Genomic DNA, 20,022 nt, shown 5'->3' with positions numbered 1-20,022 from the left:
TTGATCCAGCCTCTTAAATATTTCTTAAGTCCGCCTTCATCCCCAGGTCCAATGTATAGACAGATGATGATTATTTAGTCTCCCTGCCTTCATTTTTGCTAGCTGTAGTCCAGTCTCCAGACTGCCATCCACTAGACTGTCTAAAGTGTAATAGTGTAATGGTTGTATTCCTCTGCTTTATTGTCAGATTTCTGCCATGGTACATAAGGCATTTCATCACTTGACATTCTGCCTAACATTTTTCTGTTCTCATCTTTCAGTGTACCACCTCCTGTCTCCCTGTATCCTCGCCTCTTGGTGTTTTAAAGTCCTGTCAAACAAGTTTGCTGAGGCTGTTGTTTCATGGCTCTGTCAAATTGTTTATGCCCTGTGTTTCTGTGGTTTAGTTATCCCATCCTCTGTAAGATTTTTCCTGACTTCTTAGACAGCATTTGTTTTACCACCATACCTAGTTCCTCTAATGTAATATCAAAATAACTTCAAAAACTTAGTTATTTGTGTATCTCTTTAGAACTGACACACGGTCAAGTATTAATATATGAAACGTGCTAAGTAAACATTTAATAAGTGAGTGAGGTTTTTCTTCCAGCAGGAATAAAGGAGTGTGACCTATTGTAAGCTATTAAACCCTAAGTCACCTTGTGACCTGTTACTCAGTAGAGTTAGTGGTTTACATAATTTATATTCATTGACCGCTAGAAGTATATGGGCCAGCGCTAGTTTCCTAATCATTGGCTATTTATTGTTGAGCCTTCATTCTTCACACTGACAATAAAAATTTTAAATTGTAGAATTTTAATGAATTTTTTTGTGAGTAGTTGTTATATTTGGGGGGAATATTACCTATAGTCAATGATAATGATGTGTTGTTTGTGTTTTTAGGGGTTTCTTTTGCGGGACAGAGGATCAGACGTTGAGAGTTTGGATAAACTCATGAAAACCAAAAACATACCTGAAGCTCATCAAGATGCATTTAAAACTGGTTTTGCAGAGGGTTTCCTGAAAGCTCAAGCGCTAACACAAAAAACCAATGGTAAGTTGATTAGACATCATCTATATTTGGAGAGGAGTATCTGAAAGGAAATCATAATCCTGCCTCTAAGTGATTATAATAACTTTTCTAACAATTATGCAAGTTTTTATTGGTTACATTTCCTTATATTTGTATCTTAAGCTGTGTGGAAAGAGAATATGTCCTGGCACTTTCACTGTCTGAAGTGAACCTAAGTCACTAATAGAAGTACAAGAGACTTTCTGAAATTTTTGATAACACGTGCTGAAAGGTGATCATAGCGATTATGCAAAATATAGCAGGCTTCAGAACTGTGTGTTGTGAAATGTGATTACCATCAGTAACCTCACGTTTGCATTTCATTGAGCTGTCATTTCTAACTGGTAACATTTATTTAAGGCTTTTTTCTTTCTCCTCCAGATTCTTTAAGAAGAACTCGTCTGATTGTTTTTATTCTGCTGGTAGTTGGCATTTATGGACTCTTAAAGAACCCATTTTTATCTGGTAGAGACTCTTTATATTTGACTTTTATTTTTTATATTTTTTATTTATATATTAAAAATATATTTTATATTTGACTTTATATTTTACTTTTAAAAAAATCTTTTATATACTCATTTCTTTTCCTTAGTCTAAGACTTAGAGATAAGAAAACATTTATGTTTATAATTCCAGGGTCTAGGTCTTTAATCCAAATTTGAGACTTCTCAGATTGGGTCACGTTGAGATTGTTTTTTGCATTGAGATAGAAAAATTTTAATCTCTTATGATTATGTATCATCCACCTTGTCAGAGGACCTACTATATTTGCATTGTTTTATGGATTATAAGAAAAATTCCTTCAAACACTGTATAAATTCAATTGTACTTTTTTAAGGATATAACTAATATTTTTTAAAGTTCCAAGGATTATGTTAGAGTAATAATTTTAAATTTACTTTTAGACATGATTAATTCCCCAGATTTTTAGCAAATGATACTTAACCAATGATAAAATTCTAAGAACATGCAGAAGAATTTTATGATAGCAATTCAGAGTGAAAATAGTCATCTATTTCAAAGGCACAGTAATAAATTCAATGTATTGAAAATTAACACACAGAAGATTACTTTAGACCCCAGGTTTTCTCAGTTCGCTGGTCTAAAATGAAGTCATAGTGTCAGATTTAAGTGGTTCCAGTTGATTTCCCAGCTGTCATTCAGTGTTTATATAGTGTTTTCCCCTTTCTTTATGATAATTATCTTGAGAGGGAAAAAAAATGATTTACAGTTAAGAACATTGATTGACCTAGATCTGAAATTATTCCTAGAACTTGATGTAGCCCCAGTTATTTTAAAAGTTATCAAACCTGAGATGAGGTTTTAACATCCAGGAATAGCCTTTTTTATATTTAGATCTGCCTTCTCTTGTCTCTGGTTTTTTTAAATTATTTTTTCCAAAAAAAGGAACCAGTGTATGGATTGATAGTGATAGGTGGTATTAGCAGGGTGGTGGAAGAGTGGGAAGAGCTCTGATGATTTTTCTTTTGTGCTTCTTTATTGCACACAATGGAGCTTAAGAACCATTGGTTTACATTTTTATTATTATATATAAGGAGAAGAGGAAAATTCTTACTTTTAATTGGAAAGGCAAAGATGTCATTTTCATGAGAATCATTCATTCCTTGAACATTGTCTCAAAATCCAGAAGACCTAATTCCTACTCCTCGCATTGTGATCTTAGACATTTAATTTTTCTGGACTTTCTTGCATCTGAAAAATAAGGTAGTTAGAATTTTATGAATCTATCAAATATGTAAGCATTTTTTTTTTGTCCCTTTAGTCCGCTTCCGGACAACAACGGGGCTTGATTCTGCTGTAGATCCTGTGCAGATGAAAAATGTTACCTTTGAACATGTTAAAGGAGTAAGTTAAAAAGTTTACCTTGGTCTCTTCAAACATTATTTTAATTGTATTTTTTATTAGAAGGGTTGAAATAATAGAAAATACATATATGGTCTCTGCCTCCAGTTTTTGGCACAGAGCTCTTAAAACCCTTGTAATTTCCCAGGGGACAACAGCACTGGGAGTATCTTTTGTTTTACTGTTTGGTCTTTGACACCAGTTCCTGACACAGGACTTCTGAGTCCCTTGGAATGTCCTGGGTGATGGCAGTGTCTTTTGTTCCTTTCTTTCCTTGTCCCCTTGACTACACAGCACGCACCTTATGGGATCTTAGCTTCCCAACCAGGGATTGAACCTGGGCCCACAGCTGTGAATACATGGAGTCCTATCCACTGGCCCGCCAAGGAAGTCCCACAGTGTCTTTTGTTCTAAGAAGGTAGCTCTGAGTGGGCTCCTGGAGGGGGCTGGTCCCCAGAAAGATCAAGCTGTGATTAGAATCTTGGAACTTCCACGTCTACTGTCTGTTCTCGAGAGAGCGGGGAGGGGCTGGAAAGGAGTTAGTAATTGACTATGCCTGTGTGAGTACACTCCCATTAAAATCCCAACAGGTCGGGGTTTGGAGGCATTTTCAGTTAGTGAACACATAGAGGCGTGAGGAGAGTAGCATTTTCAGAGAGGACATGGAGGGTCTGTACCCCTTCCTGTATCCCTTGCCTACCTCTCTCTTTCTTCTGGCTGTTCTAGGGTATATCCTTTCATAATGAGCCAATAGTACCTAACCTGGTTTCCTGAGTTCCATGAGCTACTCTACCAAATTAAACCCAAGGAGGGATTCTGGGAATCTCCAATTTATAGCCCATTGGCAGAAGCACAGATGACAACCTAGACGTGGGATTGACATCTGAGGGGTGTGTGGGAGGGGGGAAGGGGTAAGTCTTGTGGGACTATGGCCCCATCAATATGTTTCCGGTATGCCTCTTCCCACGTGCTTTCTTTTTATCACTGCCCAATGTAAATACTTGAGTTTTCTCACTGAGTTATTAGAAGTTGTGTGATATGAGGTAGTAGGTTGGCTACAAATATATTATTATATGAGGGTAATTTAAAATAAATATGTGAAAGTATACATATAAAAAAGGTATTCTTCATTTACACTTGTAGCCAACATTTTTAAATTGAAGTTGTACCCATGAAAAAATTTCCGGTGTTTGTTGAAAATTGCATTCTGGAACACTAGGTCTGCATTCTTTGACAGAGCCATGTGTGGTTGTCTTTAAAGGGACTGTTGCTTTCCAGTTTAGCACATTTCCACCAGTGCTAATTCTACATCTGGCCTTCTTCACTCATTTATTGATGCCATTTTGCCACTAGGAATTTGCATTTGTGACTTTTGCTTATATGCTGACTAGGAAAATTGCTCACTGTTTCTAATAGATAGCTTTCTTAATCCTTATCAGAGTTTTAAAGATGGTCTAATATTCTGATTGCAATTTTTGTTGGCCAGATTGGATTTTTTTTTTTTTTTTTTTGCTAGGGATCTCAATTCTGTAAGATTTTATATTTGGAGAATTAAATCTTAAAAAAATTTTTTTACCACAACTATTTATAAAGGAGTACATTATAGCTTAATTTTAGTCACTGTCCTTTGGCATTTGTTAGGAACTAAATTGTTTATATTCTAGTAGTAATTCCTTATAACAAAAATAACTTCATCAGTAGCCACAAATTAAACACAGACTTACTTATCGTTAATATATAGTAGGTCCATATAGTTTGCCCTTGAAGCTTATAAGCAGGTCCAAAAAAGTTTTGGATTTGAAACTTATTAGGCAACTCTATACTAAATGCCACTGAGACATTTAACTAGAATTTTGACTGTAACAGAGTTTTTTTTTTTTTTTTTTTTTAACCAGAGGAAGCAATTGGAAAGGGGTTTTGTTGGGATTTGTAAGCAGATTTCATGTATCTGGTACTGAGGGTCGAGAGTAAGCCCTTTGTGTGAGTATTTCTAAAGGGACCTTTTTGTATACTTTCACTGTAACAAAAAGCCAAGTTAATATCAGGTTAAATTTACAGTATTCAAAGAGGGTGTCTTGGTAAGATAATTAATATTTTAAATTATTTGGTAAATTGTATCACTTCAGGTGGAGGAAGCTAAACAGGAATTACAGGAAGTTGTTGAGTTTTTGAAAAATCCACAAAAATTTACTGTTCTTGGAGGTAAACTTCCGAAAGGTAAGGTATCTTCACTTTCCCATGACTTGACAAAACACTGTAATATGTCACCAGTTTAACTTTTATCAGATTTACCTGATGAAAGTTTATTAGTAATTCTTAATTGCTATTTTACAAGTGCTCATTCTGAACATACTGTTTTGTTATCTTTTTTCTTTGATAATTTAAGTTTGTTATTTCAAACTTTTAAGTAAATTGCAACAATAAGTAGTACAAAGAATTCCCTCCATGGTTTTAACTCATACTCAAAATTTTTTTTAACATTTTGTTCTGTTTGTTAATTGATTTTCTTTACATTATTTTTTAAACCATTTGCAAGTAAATTATAGATGTCATGCTCTTTTGTGCCTATATACCTCATCATGTGTTGCCTAAGAATTAAGGATATTCTCTTTATGCAATTTCAGTACAGTTATTAAAGTCAGGAAATTGAACACAGATCCAAAACTGTTATCTAATCCAAAGTCATATTCAGATACCAGCATTTATCTCAATGTGTAAACAGTATTGAAATAATACAGGAAAATTAGTTACAAAGCAGGTCCTGAAGTGACTCAAATGTGTTTGACTGTGTTTGAAAATATTGATCATTGGTGTGCCTTCAACCATGGCAGTGTATTTATTAATTAGTAATTATTTAAGTTCTTATCAGGTTGTGTTTTTGTTTTTTAATTTGAACCATTGTTCTTTTCCTTTAGGAATTCTTTTAGTTGGACCACCAGGAACAGGAAAGACACTTCTTGCCCGAGCTGTTGCTGGAGAAGCTGATGTTCCTTTTTATTATGCTTCTGGATCAGAATTTGATGAGATGTTTGTGGGTGTGGGAGCCAGCCGTATAAGAAATCTTTTTAGTAGGTTTAGCGGATCTTTCATATAGTAATAATTTCTCTTAATGTTAGGAAAAGAGGGTTTCTTAAACTCTTTCTTTGCTTCTTGTTTCTGATTTGATAGTTGGCTGAAATAGCCATTGTAGGATGCTAATCTCAGGTAACTTAGTGTGTGGGCTAAAATAAAACTATTACTTTTCTTTCCAGTTAGTCAGAAGAGTTTGTGGAATCACTAGGCTGCTGGATGTGGCTGGGGTCTGTTGAAAACCTGTGGTTTTGTTTGTTTTGGGTTTTTTTTTGGTGTGTTTTGTTTTGTTTTCACCTTATTTATCAATTCTGCAGTATATATTTTAAAATTATTTGCCTCAAATCTGACTGTATATGGTTTGTATGACTAGGAAGAATGAATACTCAGTGTTATAATTTTTTTTTCATTTGAGACTACTCTTCTTAAAGCAGTTAAGAAAGACCTTCTTTTATGTATTTGCTCCCTAATGAGTGTCTTTTACTGGCTTTTTAATTATCTTACAGGTTGTTAAATATTTATGCAATTTTATTTTAAAGGTGTTGATTTTATTAAACTTATTTGAATCTTTTCTGTCTTTAGGGGAAGCAAAAGCAAATGCCCCTTGTGTTATATTTATTGATGAATTGGATTCTGTTGGTGGGAAACGAATTGAATCTCCAATGCATCCATATTCACGGCAGACTATAAATCAACTTCTGGCTGAAATGGATGGGTAATTGAATCTTCTGGCTTGAGAATTTGGTGGTATATTTAGTAGCATTTCAGAGATAGGAAAAATTTTAAGTTTATAGGCAACAGAATAGCCTATGTGCAAGAAGTAAAGACAAGCTATTTTGACTATTGTTTTACTAATGGGATCATTGATAATTGATGTATTAACTACTCTTAAATTGAAAAGTGAAATTTTCATTTACTGTAGTATGACAGAAAAGCAGTGATTCTAGCTGAAAGTAGTTGTCTCTTTGGAGATGTGGAAGGAGAATACCCTCATTCCTGCCCTGTTTGTGACTAGCTCTGAGGGTTGCTGTCGATCAAAAACTTGCATCAGTTTTCATAATGTAAAAAGCAAGAGGTGGACTTGCTTTGAATGAAGCAGAGAAGTCTCTTAAAGTCATAAAAAATATTCTGAAAGTTTAAGAGTAAATAATTGGAATTGGTAAACTTGAAAATAATTTTTCAAAAAATCAGGAACTCAAGCTTCTTGTTTCGGGTTATCTCTTCCTAAGTAGAAAAATTACTGTGAAACCACAGATGATTTGGTGATTTATTATTAACAAGTGTTATTGAAGTGCACTGACCTTTTAAAAAGCAGTTAGGGATGTCTTGCTATTTGGGGCATTAAAAAGACAATCCCTTTTCTTTGCTGTTAATAAGATCGAAGATAAACAGTTGCGTAGAACATTTCTGTGTGTGTGCTGTTTTAACTTTCAGTGAAAAGATACTTTTTTTCCTTAATAGTTTTAAACCCAACGAAGGAGTTATCATCATAGGTGCCACAAATTTCCCAGAGGCATTAGATAAGTAAGTATTAAAATTTTTGTGATATACTGTAGAACAGTGATGAACTTTAAAAACATTGTGCTAAGTGAAGAAAACCCATCACAAAACATTATATATCATATGATTCCTTCTGTATGAAATGTTCAGAATAAGCAGATGCATAGCAATGGAAAGTAATCTAGTAGTTGCCAGAGGTTGCGCAAAGAGGAGGGAAAGAACTGCCAGTAGACTTGGGGTTTCTTTTGGCTGGAGAAAGTGGGGGAAGGGGATCAATATTCTCTCAAATTATTGTGGTGATGATTAGACAACTCTGAATTTATTAACACCCACTGGATTGTCCACTTCAAATTCTATGATGTGAGAATTGTATCTCAGTAAAGCTATTAAAAGAATCTTTTTGTGACTTAAACATCATAGAACTTTCGGGGGTGGATGGTAGACAGCACATTTTTAAAAGTAAAATTTACTGTAGTTTAAGATTTTTTTTTTTTTTTGTAGTTTAAGATTTTTATTGATTTTACTGTTTAAGTTATTCATACTTTCATTTGATCTCATAGTTGGTTCTTGCTTAACTAAGGTCTAGTTTAACGTTTTATATAATATAGCAGTAGGGGGGCGGGCGGTGGGGGGAAAAAAATATAGCAGTAAGATGGGTGTGTGGCTCTTATAATAGGCTCTTATAGAATTATTTCTTCCTTTACTGACACACTTGCTTCTCTTTGTCTCTGAAGGGTTGTATACTATCCTGATGGACACATTTATCTATAGGAACCTTTGTTTAGCCTTCCAGTTATTGAAATTATTATTTCAACCATGTTTTTCAAGGAACTAATCTGAATATTTATGCTCAAAATAAATGTCGGTTGCCCTTACCTTTCATCTTCTCTTTAGGATGTCAGTCCTGTTTTTATAACCAGACCTTCAGCACAGTTTATTAATTATATTTTCTTTTTGTATTCTCCTTGTAGTGCCTTAATACGCCCTGGTCGCTTTGACATGCAGGTTACAGTTCCAAGGCCAGATGTGAAAGGTCGGACAGAAATCTTGAAGTGGTACCTCAATAAAATAAAATTTGATCAATGTAAGTCTAATTCTGTGATACAAACATTAACTCTGTGAAATGGTAATGTATCAGTTTACCCTGTTTGTGGTCCTTACTCAGGATGTCTTAAAAGACAAGTTCCTTTAAATGTTTTTTTTCCTCTCCTTTTATTTGTCCTTAAAGTCTGTTTCTTAAGTAGTGTGTATCAGAGATTCTATAATTTTGAATCCCTATTTGAAAGAAAGTTTTCTTTTGAATATTGAGAAAGATAATATTTGATGAATCTATATATAAATGTTTCTTTAGATGAATGTAAAATATAAATTAATAGAACAAGTACCTGTATATTATGAGCATAGTACCTCATGATGTAATCACTTTGGGGCCAAAAGAGGGGAAGCAAAAGTATAAAACAAAATACATGGAAATATTATGGACCCACCTGAGTAGTAAAAGCAGCTATTAACTGCAGTATTCAGAGATAACAGGATCAGTTCATAAAATCAAACATGTTTCCTCTTGTAACGTAGATTTTTGTGTCCAGAGTTATTTCAAGGTGAAATGATAATGTGCTTTTTCAATTTGTGATTGGGTGATAACTGAAAGTCTGTAAATTGTTATCTGACAACTCTACCTTTCTTTGTTTTTCACAAAATTATTTAAGTATAAGAACTTACGTTATTTGTCCCAGTGACAATTTTTATGGTCTGTTCAGTAGCAACTTTTCCTTTTTCCTCTTAGAATTTAGTAAAGTTTTTTAAAAATTATAGCTCATGATTGCTATTTTCTTTTTTCTTTTGCAAAATGAGTTCTTTTTGCAGAGCTTTTTATTACTGCTTTTGAAATTTCAATGTTGTGTTCTGTCTGCATGTAGCTGTTGACCCAGAAATCATAGCTCGAGGCACTGTTGGCTTTTCTGGAGCGGAGTTGGAGAACCTTGTGAACCAGGCTGCATTAAAGGCAGCTGTGGATGGAAAAGAGATGGTGACCATGAAGGAGCTGGAGTTCTCCAAAGACAAAATCCTGATGGGTGGGCTTCTTTTCTTTTTTTCCCATGTTATGCTGTTCATTATGTTAGGGAAAAAATTCTTAATTTTGAGAGAAAGGTTATAAAAAAGAAAGGTATAGAAACATGCAAATATATACTCAAACATAGCACAAAGTTTGGCCTGTTACAGAAAAAATACACCGTGTATTAAACTCTTTGAAGGTGCCCGTGGTTTTCTTCTTATCTGATATTGCTGATTAAAGAATAGTTAACTTTTTACTGTTTTTCAGTATTTTAAGTTTTATTTTAAACCTTAAATTGGCTTCCAGGGGCTTCCCTGGTGGGTCAGTGGTAAAGAAGCCACTTGCCATTACAGGAGACACAGGTTCAATCCCTGATCTGGGAAAATCCCACATGCCATGGAATAACTAAGCCCGTGTGCCACGACTACGGAGCCTGTCGTCTAGAGCCCAGGAGCCATGATTGCTGAGCCCACATGCCGCAACTGCTTAAGCGTAGAGCCTGAGCTCCGCAACGAGAGAAGCCTTGCATTGAGAAACCTGTGCACCACAACTAGAGAGTAGTCCCCGCTCACCACACCTAGAGAAAAGCCCACACAGCAGCAACGACCCAGCACAGACATAAAGAAATTAAAATAAAGATTATTTAAATTGGCTTCAAAACAGGTTGTTAGGATATTCCTGTTAGAAGTTTATTTTCTAGAAATAAAGTTTTTTCCTTTTGATATAAGGAGTAAGATTATAGTTCTTAGAATTTGGTTTTCAATTGACAAACTATGGTTTACATGTGTTGTAGAGTGGAGTCTACTCATTTTTTAAACTTTTACGATGTTTTAAAATATTAATGATATTAAATCATATTACTCTAAGAATGACTTTGAGGCATATGAGCTTCATTCACTCAATATTCCTTCCTACTGGAGTATTTTACTTAAGTAAATTTTTATTCTCAGGGCCTGAGCGTAGAAGTGTGGAAATTGATAATAAAAACAAAACGATCACAGCGTATCATGAGTCTGGTCATGCTATTATTGCATATTACACGAAAGATGCAATGCCTATCAACAAAGCTACAATCATGCCTCGGGGGCCAACACTTGGACATGTGAGTATCTTTAGTTTTTCTTTTCTTTCAGATAATGCTCCCTAGTACCTTATGAAGGAAATTACTGATGAAAACATTTCAAAAGAAAATTCAGCTACTTCCTAAGTTTGTTGATACTTTTTTAACTTCCTCAGCTGTCTTGAATTCAGACATATGTGTGAAATCTATCTGCTAAATAAGGGTATCTTTAATATTTCAGATTTCAGGAATGACAACAAAATATAATTCTTAAAAGTGTAGTTGCTCTTTTCCCCTCAGAAGAAATTATGTTTCATAATGACTGGTTCAGTTGTTTTTCTTTCTTTTTTTTTTTTCCTTTATTTATTTTTTTCAGTGGATTTTGTCATACCTTGATATGAATCAGCCATAGATATACACGTATTCCCCATCCCGATCCCCCCTCCCACCTCTCTCTCCACCCGATTGCTCTGGGTCTTCCCAGCGCACCAGGCCTGAGCACTTGTCTCATGCATCCCACCTGGGCTGGTGATCTGTTTCACCATAGATAATATACATGCTGTTCTTTCAAAACATCCCACCCTCACCTTCTCCCACAGAGTTCAAATGTCTGTTCTGTACTTCTGTGTCTCTTTTTCTGTTTTGCATATAGGGTTGTCGTTACCATCTTTCTAAATTCCATATATATGTGTTAGTATGCTGTAATGTTCTTTATCTTTCTGGCTTACTTCACTCTGTATAATGGGCTCCAGTTTCATCCATCTCATTAGAACTGGTTCAAATGAATTCTTTTTAACAGCTGAGTAATATTCCATGGTGTATATATACCACAGCTTCCTTATCCATTCATCTGCTGATGGGCATCTAGGTTGCTTCCATGTCCTGGCTATTATAAACAGTGCTGCGATGAACATTGGGGTGCACGTGTCTCTTTCAGATCTGGTTTCCTCGGTGTGCATGCCCAGGAGTGGGATTGCTGGGTCATACGGCAGTTCTATTTCCAGTTTTTTAAGAAATCTCCACACTGTTTTCCATAGCGGCTGTACTAGTTTGCATTCCCACCAACAGTGTAAGAGGGTTCCCTTTTCTCCACACCCTCTCCAGCATTTATTGCTTGTAGACTTTTGGATAGCAGCCATCCTGACTGGCGTGTAATGGTACCTCATTGTGGTTTTGATTCAGTTGTTTTTCTAAGTTTTGTCTCGTTGAGCATAAATTTCATTTTCATATCTTTCTAATTATAGACATTTTCAATATTTTTATTTAGCGAAGGACAGACAGTTGTATTGCAGCATTAACTATTTATTTATAAAATGCACTCTTCTTTCCTCATTTTATACATTTCTGGTTTGGTCATCAGTCACCATGACTGGCTCTATGAAATGTTGCTGAGTTTTCAGCACATGGGTTAAATAAGAGACACAAATGATAATTCAGGTTATTAACATGTATTTCAAAACTGTGTGTGGATTTTTTCTTTGCTTTTCAATTGTCTAGGTGTCCCTGTTGCCTGAGAATGATCGGTGGAATGAAACTAGAGCTCAGCTGCTTGCCCAGATGGACGTCAGCATGGGCGGAAGAGTGGCAGAGGAACTTATATTTGGAAGTGACCATATTACAACAGGTTACTGTAAATAATGGCTTTAGTTCAAATTGTGTTCATTCGTTTAAAGGTTTTTTTTTAACTTGAGTTCTATGTATATTTTAAAATTTTAGGTGCTTCCAGTGATTTTGATAATGCAACCAAAATAGCAAAGCGCATGGTCACCAAATTTGGAATGAGTGAAAAGGTAATAGCTAATTTTAACCCTCCCTCATGTATCACGTGATGATATGAAAAGTGTCTCTTTCTGAGAGAAGGTTCTATTATAAATTGATAGATTTTCCTGTTTCATTCCAAATGGACTTGACAAAGCTTACTTTATAAACTAAACCTCATTTTCTTAGAAATGGCACACACTGTTTCTATTCCAGCTGCTCAGACAGTAACAGTTATTCATGAATTAACCAAATGATAATATACATTCTTTAGCTCTTTCTGTTCATATGACATCAAAGATCTACTTGTTGAGCTTGCTTAATTTGCCCTTTCCACATTCTCTACATATCTGCTTTATCACTGTGGCTCCATGAAACAATTCCAGTATACTGTGACTGTGAATTTCTGGACTAGAATAGCTGCTAAAGTTTTCCAAGAAAACTTTAGAACTTGGTACTCAGAACCATGCATGCTAAGTTGCTTCAGTCATCTCCGACTCAGTGCAATACTATGGACTATAACCTACCAGGCTCCTCTGTCCATGGGATTCTCCAGGCAAGGATACTGGAGTAGATTGCCATGCCCTCCTCCAGGGGATCTTCTCGACCCAGGATCGAACCCATGTCTCATGTCTCCTGCATTGGCAGGGAGGTTCTTTACCTCTAGCACCAACTGGAAGCCCACTAAGAACCATACTTGGGTTTTAAAATTCTCTCTATACATTTTAATATTATGTTTTCGCTTGTGGCTCAGCTGGTAAAGAATCCGCCTGCAATGCGGGAGACCTGGCTTCGATCCCTGGGTTGGGAAGATCCCCTGGAGAAGGGAAAGGCTACCCACTCCTGTACTCTGGCCTGGAGAATTCCATGGACTGTATAGTTCATGGGGTTGCGAAGAGTTGGACACGACTGAGTGACTTTCACTTCACTTATTATACTTTCAGAAGAAGAATTAATTTTTTTTGCCCTCAAGGGCATTTTTATATTGTAAGTTTTCCTTGCTCTTGTGATACTTACTTTCTTATGGTATAGTCCTCCCTCTGTTACATACATGAGTTGGAGATTTTTATGTTGAATTTCTTTCTTTTCATTGATTTTAGCTTGGAGTTATGACCTACAGTGATACAGGGAAACTGAGTCCAGAAACTCAATCTGCTATTGAACAGGAAATCAGAATCCTTTTGAGGGTAATAATTTTTTTTTTAATGTTTGTTTATCTGTTTAGTCAAAATGTGCCTGAAAATTTCGGTGGATGCAAAATAGCTAAAGTTCCACTGTTCTTTAGAAATGTCAGTATATCTCGTAAAGTTAATAGGGGCATGATTGCTACCGGAAGTACAGTAGGTACTCTTTCCATTAGATGGCAGGCTTACTTTGGTATTACGTGTTATCTTAGGTTCAAATGTAGTAGTATGACTGTTCAGTCGCATCTGGGTCTTTGCAACCCCATGGACTGTAGCCTGCCAGTCTCCTCTGTCCATGGGATTCTCCAGGCATGAATAGTAGAGTGGGTTGCCATTCCCTTTTCCAGGGGACCTTCCCAACCCAGGGATTGAACCTGGTCTCCCACATTGTAGGCAGATTTTTTATCATCTGAGCCGCCAGGGAAGCCCCAGGTTCAAATGTACATGAGCCTTAAAAGTGTGAAACCTGATGGTCTTACATGTTATAAAGGGGTACATTCCAAGGAAGTTTTTAAACTTACTGCTAATACTTGATTTTTAGCTATAATATTCCATAATATATTTCTAATAATTTATATATTTAATGTGGTTATTTCATTTGGACATTTTGGTTATGTTCACAATGTCTAGTAATTGTATTATATATCTGTGTTTCTTGGTTTTGGTAAATTCATTGTTACGTTTTCTACCCATTTTTATAAGGGCAAAAATGATTAGCTATTCAAATATTGACATTTGTACAGGCAAATGTGATACTGTCAAAAATGAACTGTTGTTATTGCCATTAATCATAAACTGATAAACATAATTCAGACTCACTTGGGAAAGAGAATTGAAGGATTTAAGTGATATATTCAAGGTGGGTTGCAAAAAAAAAGTATAAAAGTCAAACAGCACCTCTAGTGATAGACTGTTACAATATTGCGAAGTGAGTATGTTACCAAGTAAAAGAATGGAAATCTGTATCTTTTCTGGACATTCTAAATTGAGTAAATTGGTGAAATGTTAAGAGACAAAATGAACAAACTCCCTTTACTTATAGCATGTATGTTGAATAAAGAAGTAGATTTCTGTGTTTACAGAACTTAGAAAGCAGATGAGTAGTGTATACTTTTATTTCTTAGGTAGGTTTCTGTGTAAGTGGACCTTGGTTATCTATAGGATAGATTTGGAGGTTAAAAATACAAAAAACTTTTCATACTGGAAAGTATGAAAGTTATTGTCAGGGAACCAAGCTTTTAAATGCTTTTATGTTTTATAGATAGAAATCAGTAGATCTTATATATTTTTTTAGAGTACATAAAGGGTTTTTTTTTCCCCTCCATTTATGGCTTTGCTTCAGGGGTTTCTGCCTTTTACATATCTGCTTTGTATTTCAGGATTCATATGAGCGAGCAAAACATATCTTGAAGACTCATGCGAAAGAGCACAAGAATCTGGCAGAAGCTTTATTGACCTACGAGACTTTGGATGCCAAAGAGATTCAAATTGTTCTTGAGGGGAAGAAGTTGGAAGTGAGATGATAGCTCTTTAAATGGATGTATTGCTGGTTTTATTGCAAGACCATAAGTAGCAACGAAGCAGTCTTATTTTGCAACTCTTTTTCCCATTCTTGACTTGGTATCATTCAGAGGTGTGAAACACTTTGTCAGTCTTTTGTCACATTCATCTAATTTTGATTATTCTCATGATGGACACCTATTGCAAGTAGCAAATTTAAAGAAAATAAAGAGCTATCAGGATTGAAAACAGCTTGTTTGAGAAGTGTCAGTTGGTTATTAAGTTGAAAATAAATAATGATTTTATGGTTGGTTACAGTGTTAGATGTGAATAGAAAGTGTGCCTTTAGCTTTTGGGAGGTATTTTTACTTAGCAAAGTAAAATTCATGAAGGATTGTCTTTGTTTCTAGGTAGTACCATTTATCTTTGATAAAGAAATAATGCTGTTTGGCTATTGGTACATCATAGTTCCACATTCATTACTGGAAACTTCAAGATGCACTTAATTATGATCTAGATTGATCATATATAAGGTGTTTTTTAAAAAAAAATAAAAGAGTGGAGAAGTGTGAACTTACAGATACAATCAGAATTTAAATAACTTTTAAAAAATGCAGCTTGCATTTTCATAATTTTTTTAAAAACATTACTATTACTCTGAAACCTCGAATTCTGAATAACAATGTAATTATGCTTGGCAGTGAAACCAAAATAAAACCAAAAACTCAGTCCTCTTCAGAGTGAACTTTTGAATTACTCTGTGTTAGAAATGGAAAGTTGTGTTTACTTTTCAGTCAGATTTTGTGAATATTAATGTGTTGTTACAGGATTTACAGATGACTTTATTTAGCTCAGTAGAAAAATTATTTTAGAGCACATTGTATTGTCTTTACAACCAAATTATATTCTTGAAGTGATTTTATTAAAATTACCTATAGTTTTCTAGTAACTTTTAAACTGTTTATGGTCTTCATTGAGGTTGATAGAGGGAGCTTGCTACATGATATTTTTGCCCTTTTGTTTGGGTAATTTAAAATTTTGATGTACTTTCAACGTTAGAGAAACATTATCAGAATAGTACAAGGATCTTCCTTATACTCTTGATTCAGATTCACTAACTGTTTTCATTTGCCCCAGTTTCTTCTGGCCCTTCCTCCGTTTTCCTTTCCTCCCTGCCCCCTGTCTGTTTATATATATGTGTGTATACATGTCTTTGTGTGGACATGTTTTCATTTCTGTAGGTAGACTTCCAGAAATTGCTGCCTGAGGTGCTGAATTTCTGTTTAATTTCTTAAGAATCTGAAGAACTGTTTTAAAAGTAACTATATAAATAAATAATTTTATGTTCCATCTACCAGTGTATGAAATATTCCAGTTTATCCATATCTTGTACGTTTCTTACAGTCTTGTCTTTTTGACAAAGTCATTTAGTGGGTACGAAGTAGAGTCTCATCGTAGATCTAACTTACATTGCCCTTGGGCCGGTGATTCTGTGTCCTCTGCTAGACCCTTGGCCTATGTATGTCCTCTTTGGAGAAATGTCCATTCAGCTCCTCCCTCCCTGCTTTGGTTAGTTGTCCTCTATGTTGTAAGAGATCACATATTCTGAAGACAAGTCCTTTATCACATGAATCTTGTGGGTTGTTTTTTTTTAATCCAGTCTATAATCTCTCTTATTTGTATAGTGTTTAATTCATTCATATTTAATACTTATATAGTTGCTTTTACATTTGTGATTTTGCTGTTTGTTTTTTGTTTTTCTCATATCTCAAGGGATTCCCTGTCTTCATTTTCCTTTTTTTTTTTTCTGGCTGTGTGACATGCCTTATGGGATCTTAGTTCCCCAACCAGGGATTGAACCCAGACCCTTGGCAGTGACAGCACAGAGTCCTACCCAGTGGACCACCAGGGAATTCCCTGTTCCTCCTCTTCTGAGTTCTGTCCTAGTAGGTGCTGCAGGGATGATGATAGGCATTTATCACTCTTAATTACAGTCTCCTTCAAAATAATACAAATTTAATTCTGTAAAAATGTAGTAACTTTGTTCTAATATATCTCCTTTTTTTCTCTGTGCTACAGTTGTCATGTTACATTTGTATGTCTTATAACAACTTGACAGTACAGTGATGTAACTACTGCTTTATATAATCTTAAATCCTCAGTCTTTATCTGGGGGTGTCTTTATTTTGCCTTTTGTTTTTTTAAAGAATATTTTTGCTGGATATGGAGTACATGATTGAGTTTATTCTTTAAATACTTTGAACCTGTCATCTCACAAACCCCTGACCTCCATTATTTTTGGTGAGAAGTCAGTGTCAATGGTAATGATTATGTTAATAGTAAATAGCTATTGATGCTTTCAAGAAGTTTCCCTTAGCCCTGTCTTTTTAACAGTTTGACTCTGATGGATATTAAGTGTGGATCTCCTGAGGCTTTCCTACTTAGGATTTCTTGAGCTTCTTGGATCTATGGATAAATGTTTTTCATCAGATTTAAGAAGTCTGGGGCAATTATTTCTTCAAATATATTTATTTGCCCTTTCTCCTCTTCTTCTGGGATTCTTTTTCACATGTGTTAATATACTTGATGTTGATGTGGTTTCTGAGGCTTTGTTCATTTTCTTCATTGCTTCTCTCTCCTTCAGATTGAATACTTTCTGTTGATTCTTCAGGTTTACTGATTCTTCTTTCAACTGAATTTTTCATTTTACATCTTATATTTTTCAGCTCTGAGTTTGTATTTGGTTCTTTCCTATACTTTGTATCTCTTTATTGAGGTTCTTTATGCATTGCATCATTTTTATCATAGGTCTCATAAATTCATCAAACATGACTTCCATTAGTTCTTTGAGCATGCTCATAATAGCTGCTTTTAAATCTTTGCTAACTGCAGCATCTGGAGATACTCAGTTCCAGCTGAATGCTTTTCTTCCTCAATAAGGGTACATAAGGGTAATCTTGTTGAATTTCAGATAATGTAGCAATTACTGATTCTGAAATATTTCCCTAGAGGTTTGTTCTTGTTTAGTATTCACCATCAGTAAATTTGTGAAATCTGTCTCCATGACAGTGTGCAGCCACTGGTGTGTCTGCTCCTTTATTTAAAAAAAATGTTAACTCTTGCTTCCTAACAGTTTCTGCTGTGACTGCATAGCTTAGTATTTAGCGAAAGGATTGGACAGAGGTTGTGTCCAAACCCCATCAAGTCAGGCCTCCACTCTGCCAGTGGATCTATGTGGGCTGGCAAGTACATTCAGTGTTCAACTCATTTGCAAGTCTTGTCTGGTCTTTGCTTTCTGCTGGGCTTTTTCCTTCTCCCTTGTGCATGTGTGCAGGTTTGGGCAACTGTGAGTATGTGGATGGCCTCAGTTTCCACTTTGCATGCCTGTAAATCTGGAGTATTTTAGAAGTGCTTATCAAACCCAGATGGCTGTCTTCTTCCCTCCCAGAACTTCCAGTCAAATCCCTCGCAACTCTATTGTTTGCCCCACATGGGACTATAACCTCAGCGAACCCTGTTTGCTTACACCATTTTACAGTGCATCAAGTCAGGTGAGTCCCTTCGGGCAGAGGCAGCAGGCCTTGTTCCCAGGATCTGCTGTCACTCTGGTTGAACTGCTGCCCGAGAAGGTCCAGGATGGGGCAGCACAGGCAGCCCACAGGCTCACACGTTCTTTCCTAAACTGGGTGTCAGGAGTAAGCACTTCTTAGTTTGTTGTAGATATTCAGTTCATTTCCAGAGTGCTGAGATGGCTGTTTTATTCAACTGTTTGTCCAGATTTATAGCTGCTTTTTTGAGATGATTCATCAGTCTCTTCCCCTCATCATGCTGAACGTGAATTTTCCAACTTATTCTGAATCACATTCCACCCAAATTAGCTTCATAAGGATAGACTTCAAGAGGACTCAAACTTCTCAAAGCTATCTGTTCAAAGCTACCACAGTGCCAGAGTTTTACAAGTAACCTATACCCACTTTTGATAATTGATATATGTTTTATTTTTAGATATTCTTTGTATTTGTTCATACTCATTTTAAAAGTAAATACTGAGTTATTTCAATCTGCTTAGTTATAAGCATATTTTTTGATGTAATATTTTAATAAAATATGTTGGAATGTAGACTTGATCTTTGGATTGAAAGAAACAATGCTTAGTCATGGACCTCAACTTTGTAGAGTTGATATATTTGAACTGAGGTTTTTATTTCTATGCAAATTCTCCCTTGCCCCCTATCTGTCACATTAATCCCTATTCTTCTAAGCAAGAATGTAATTCCCCTATACTCCCTCCTGTCTTTTAAAATAGAAACTTAATTTACTTATGTATCAGTGCTTCATACAGGAATACAGTGGGTGGCTAATCTGTTATGAATTTGAGAATGCATTTCATGGAAAAAGGTTACAGAGCTGCTGAAGAGGGAGGGCTAGAGAGAGAGAGAGGTTGTAAAACTTAGTTTGGGGAGCTTGTTAGGAATCTAATTTTCTGCAGTTCTGGAAGCAGGTGTGTAACATGCCCAGGGAACCTGGAATCTAAAGAAACTTGTAACTGGCTCAGGACGGGAGAAGAACTGCTAATGTATTGAGACTGTTCTGCGTTTTCTGCATTTGCTTTGACAAATTACTTTTGAATGCTTACAGGGGACCAAATGTTGGTCTAGAGAGAAAGTGAGCCATGTTGGGGGATCCTTGTTAGATACTATACAGAAGGGTACTTAGAGGTGTGGACGGGCCCCAGAAAAGGATAATCTGAAATGGTGCTCTGGATTCCTTAAGAGCTAAGAAGAAAAGTCAACAGAGTGGATTACATACACTTAGGTCAACGGAGTTACAGGTGAGAAAGCTGTGGGCACAGAAATACCACTGAGAGTAATAGCTTTAAAATAACTGCCAGATCCAGACTGCTCAAAACCATCTCATTTAACTCTGCTACTCCCTGCAGTTTTGATCCTGGCGGGTCGGAAACCATAAACTGCCAGCTAGA

The 20,022-nt window shown here is 35.7% G+C and overlaps 1 protein-coding gene across 1 annotated transcript in view; it reads left to right on the top strand.

The window, feature by feature from the left end:
- Nucleotides 1–15,292, top strand: part of YME1L1 (YME1 like 1 ATPase) — a 29,594-nt gene extending 14,302 nt beyond the window's left edge. The window contains exons 6-19 of the mRNA XM_061126095.1: nt 883–1,033; nt 1,433–1,516; nt 2,835–2,917; nt 5,041–5,131; nt 5,830–5,982; nt 6,566–6,698; nt 7,445–7,507; nt 8,455–8,567; nt 9,403–9,558; nt 10,490–10,641; nt 12,097–12,223; nt 12,316–12,389; nt 13,458–13,544; nt 14,921–15,292. Coding sequence (XP_060982078.1) covers nt 883–1,033; nt 1,433–1,516; nt 2,835–2,917; nt 5,041–5,131; nt 5,830–5,982; nt 6,566–6,698; nt 7,445–7,507; nt 8,455–8,567; nt 9,403–9,558; nt 10,490–10,641; nt 12,097–12,223; nt 12,316–12,389; nt 13,458–13,544; nt 14,921–15,064 — 1,611 coding nt within the window. The 3' untranslated portion in view covers nt 15,065–15,292. The remainder of the gene's footprint in view (nt 1–882; nt 1,034–1,432; nt 1,517–2,834; nt 2,918–5,040; nt 5,132–5,829; nt 5,983–6,565; nt 6,699–7,444; nt 7,508–8,454; nt 8,568–9,402; nt 9,559–10,489; nt 10,642–12,096; nt 12,224–12,315; nt 12,390–13,457; nt 13,545–14,920) is intronic.
- The last annotated feature ends 4,730 nt before the right edge of the window (nt 15,293–20,022 follow it).

Source organism: Dama dama, chromosome 23 (assembly GCF_033118175.1).
Source record: "Dama dama isolate Ldn47 chromosome 23, ASM3311817v1, whole genome shotgun sequence".
Taxonomy (NCBI): domain Eukaryota; kingdom Metazoa; phylum Chordata; class Mammalia; order Artiodactyla; family Cervidae; genus Dama; species Dama dama.
This window is presented reverse-complemented; position numbering and strand designations above follow the sequence as displayed.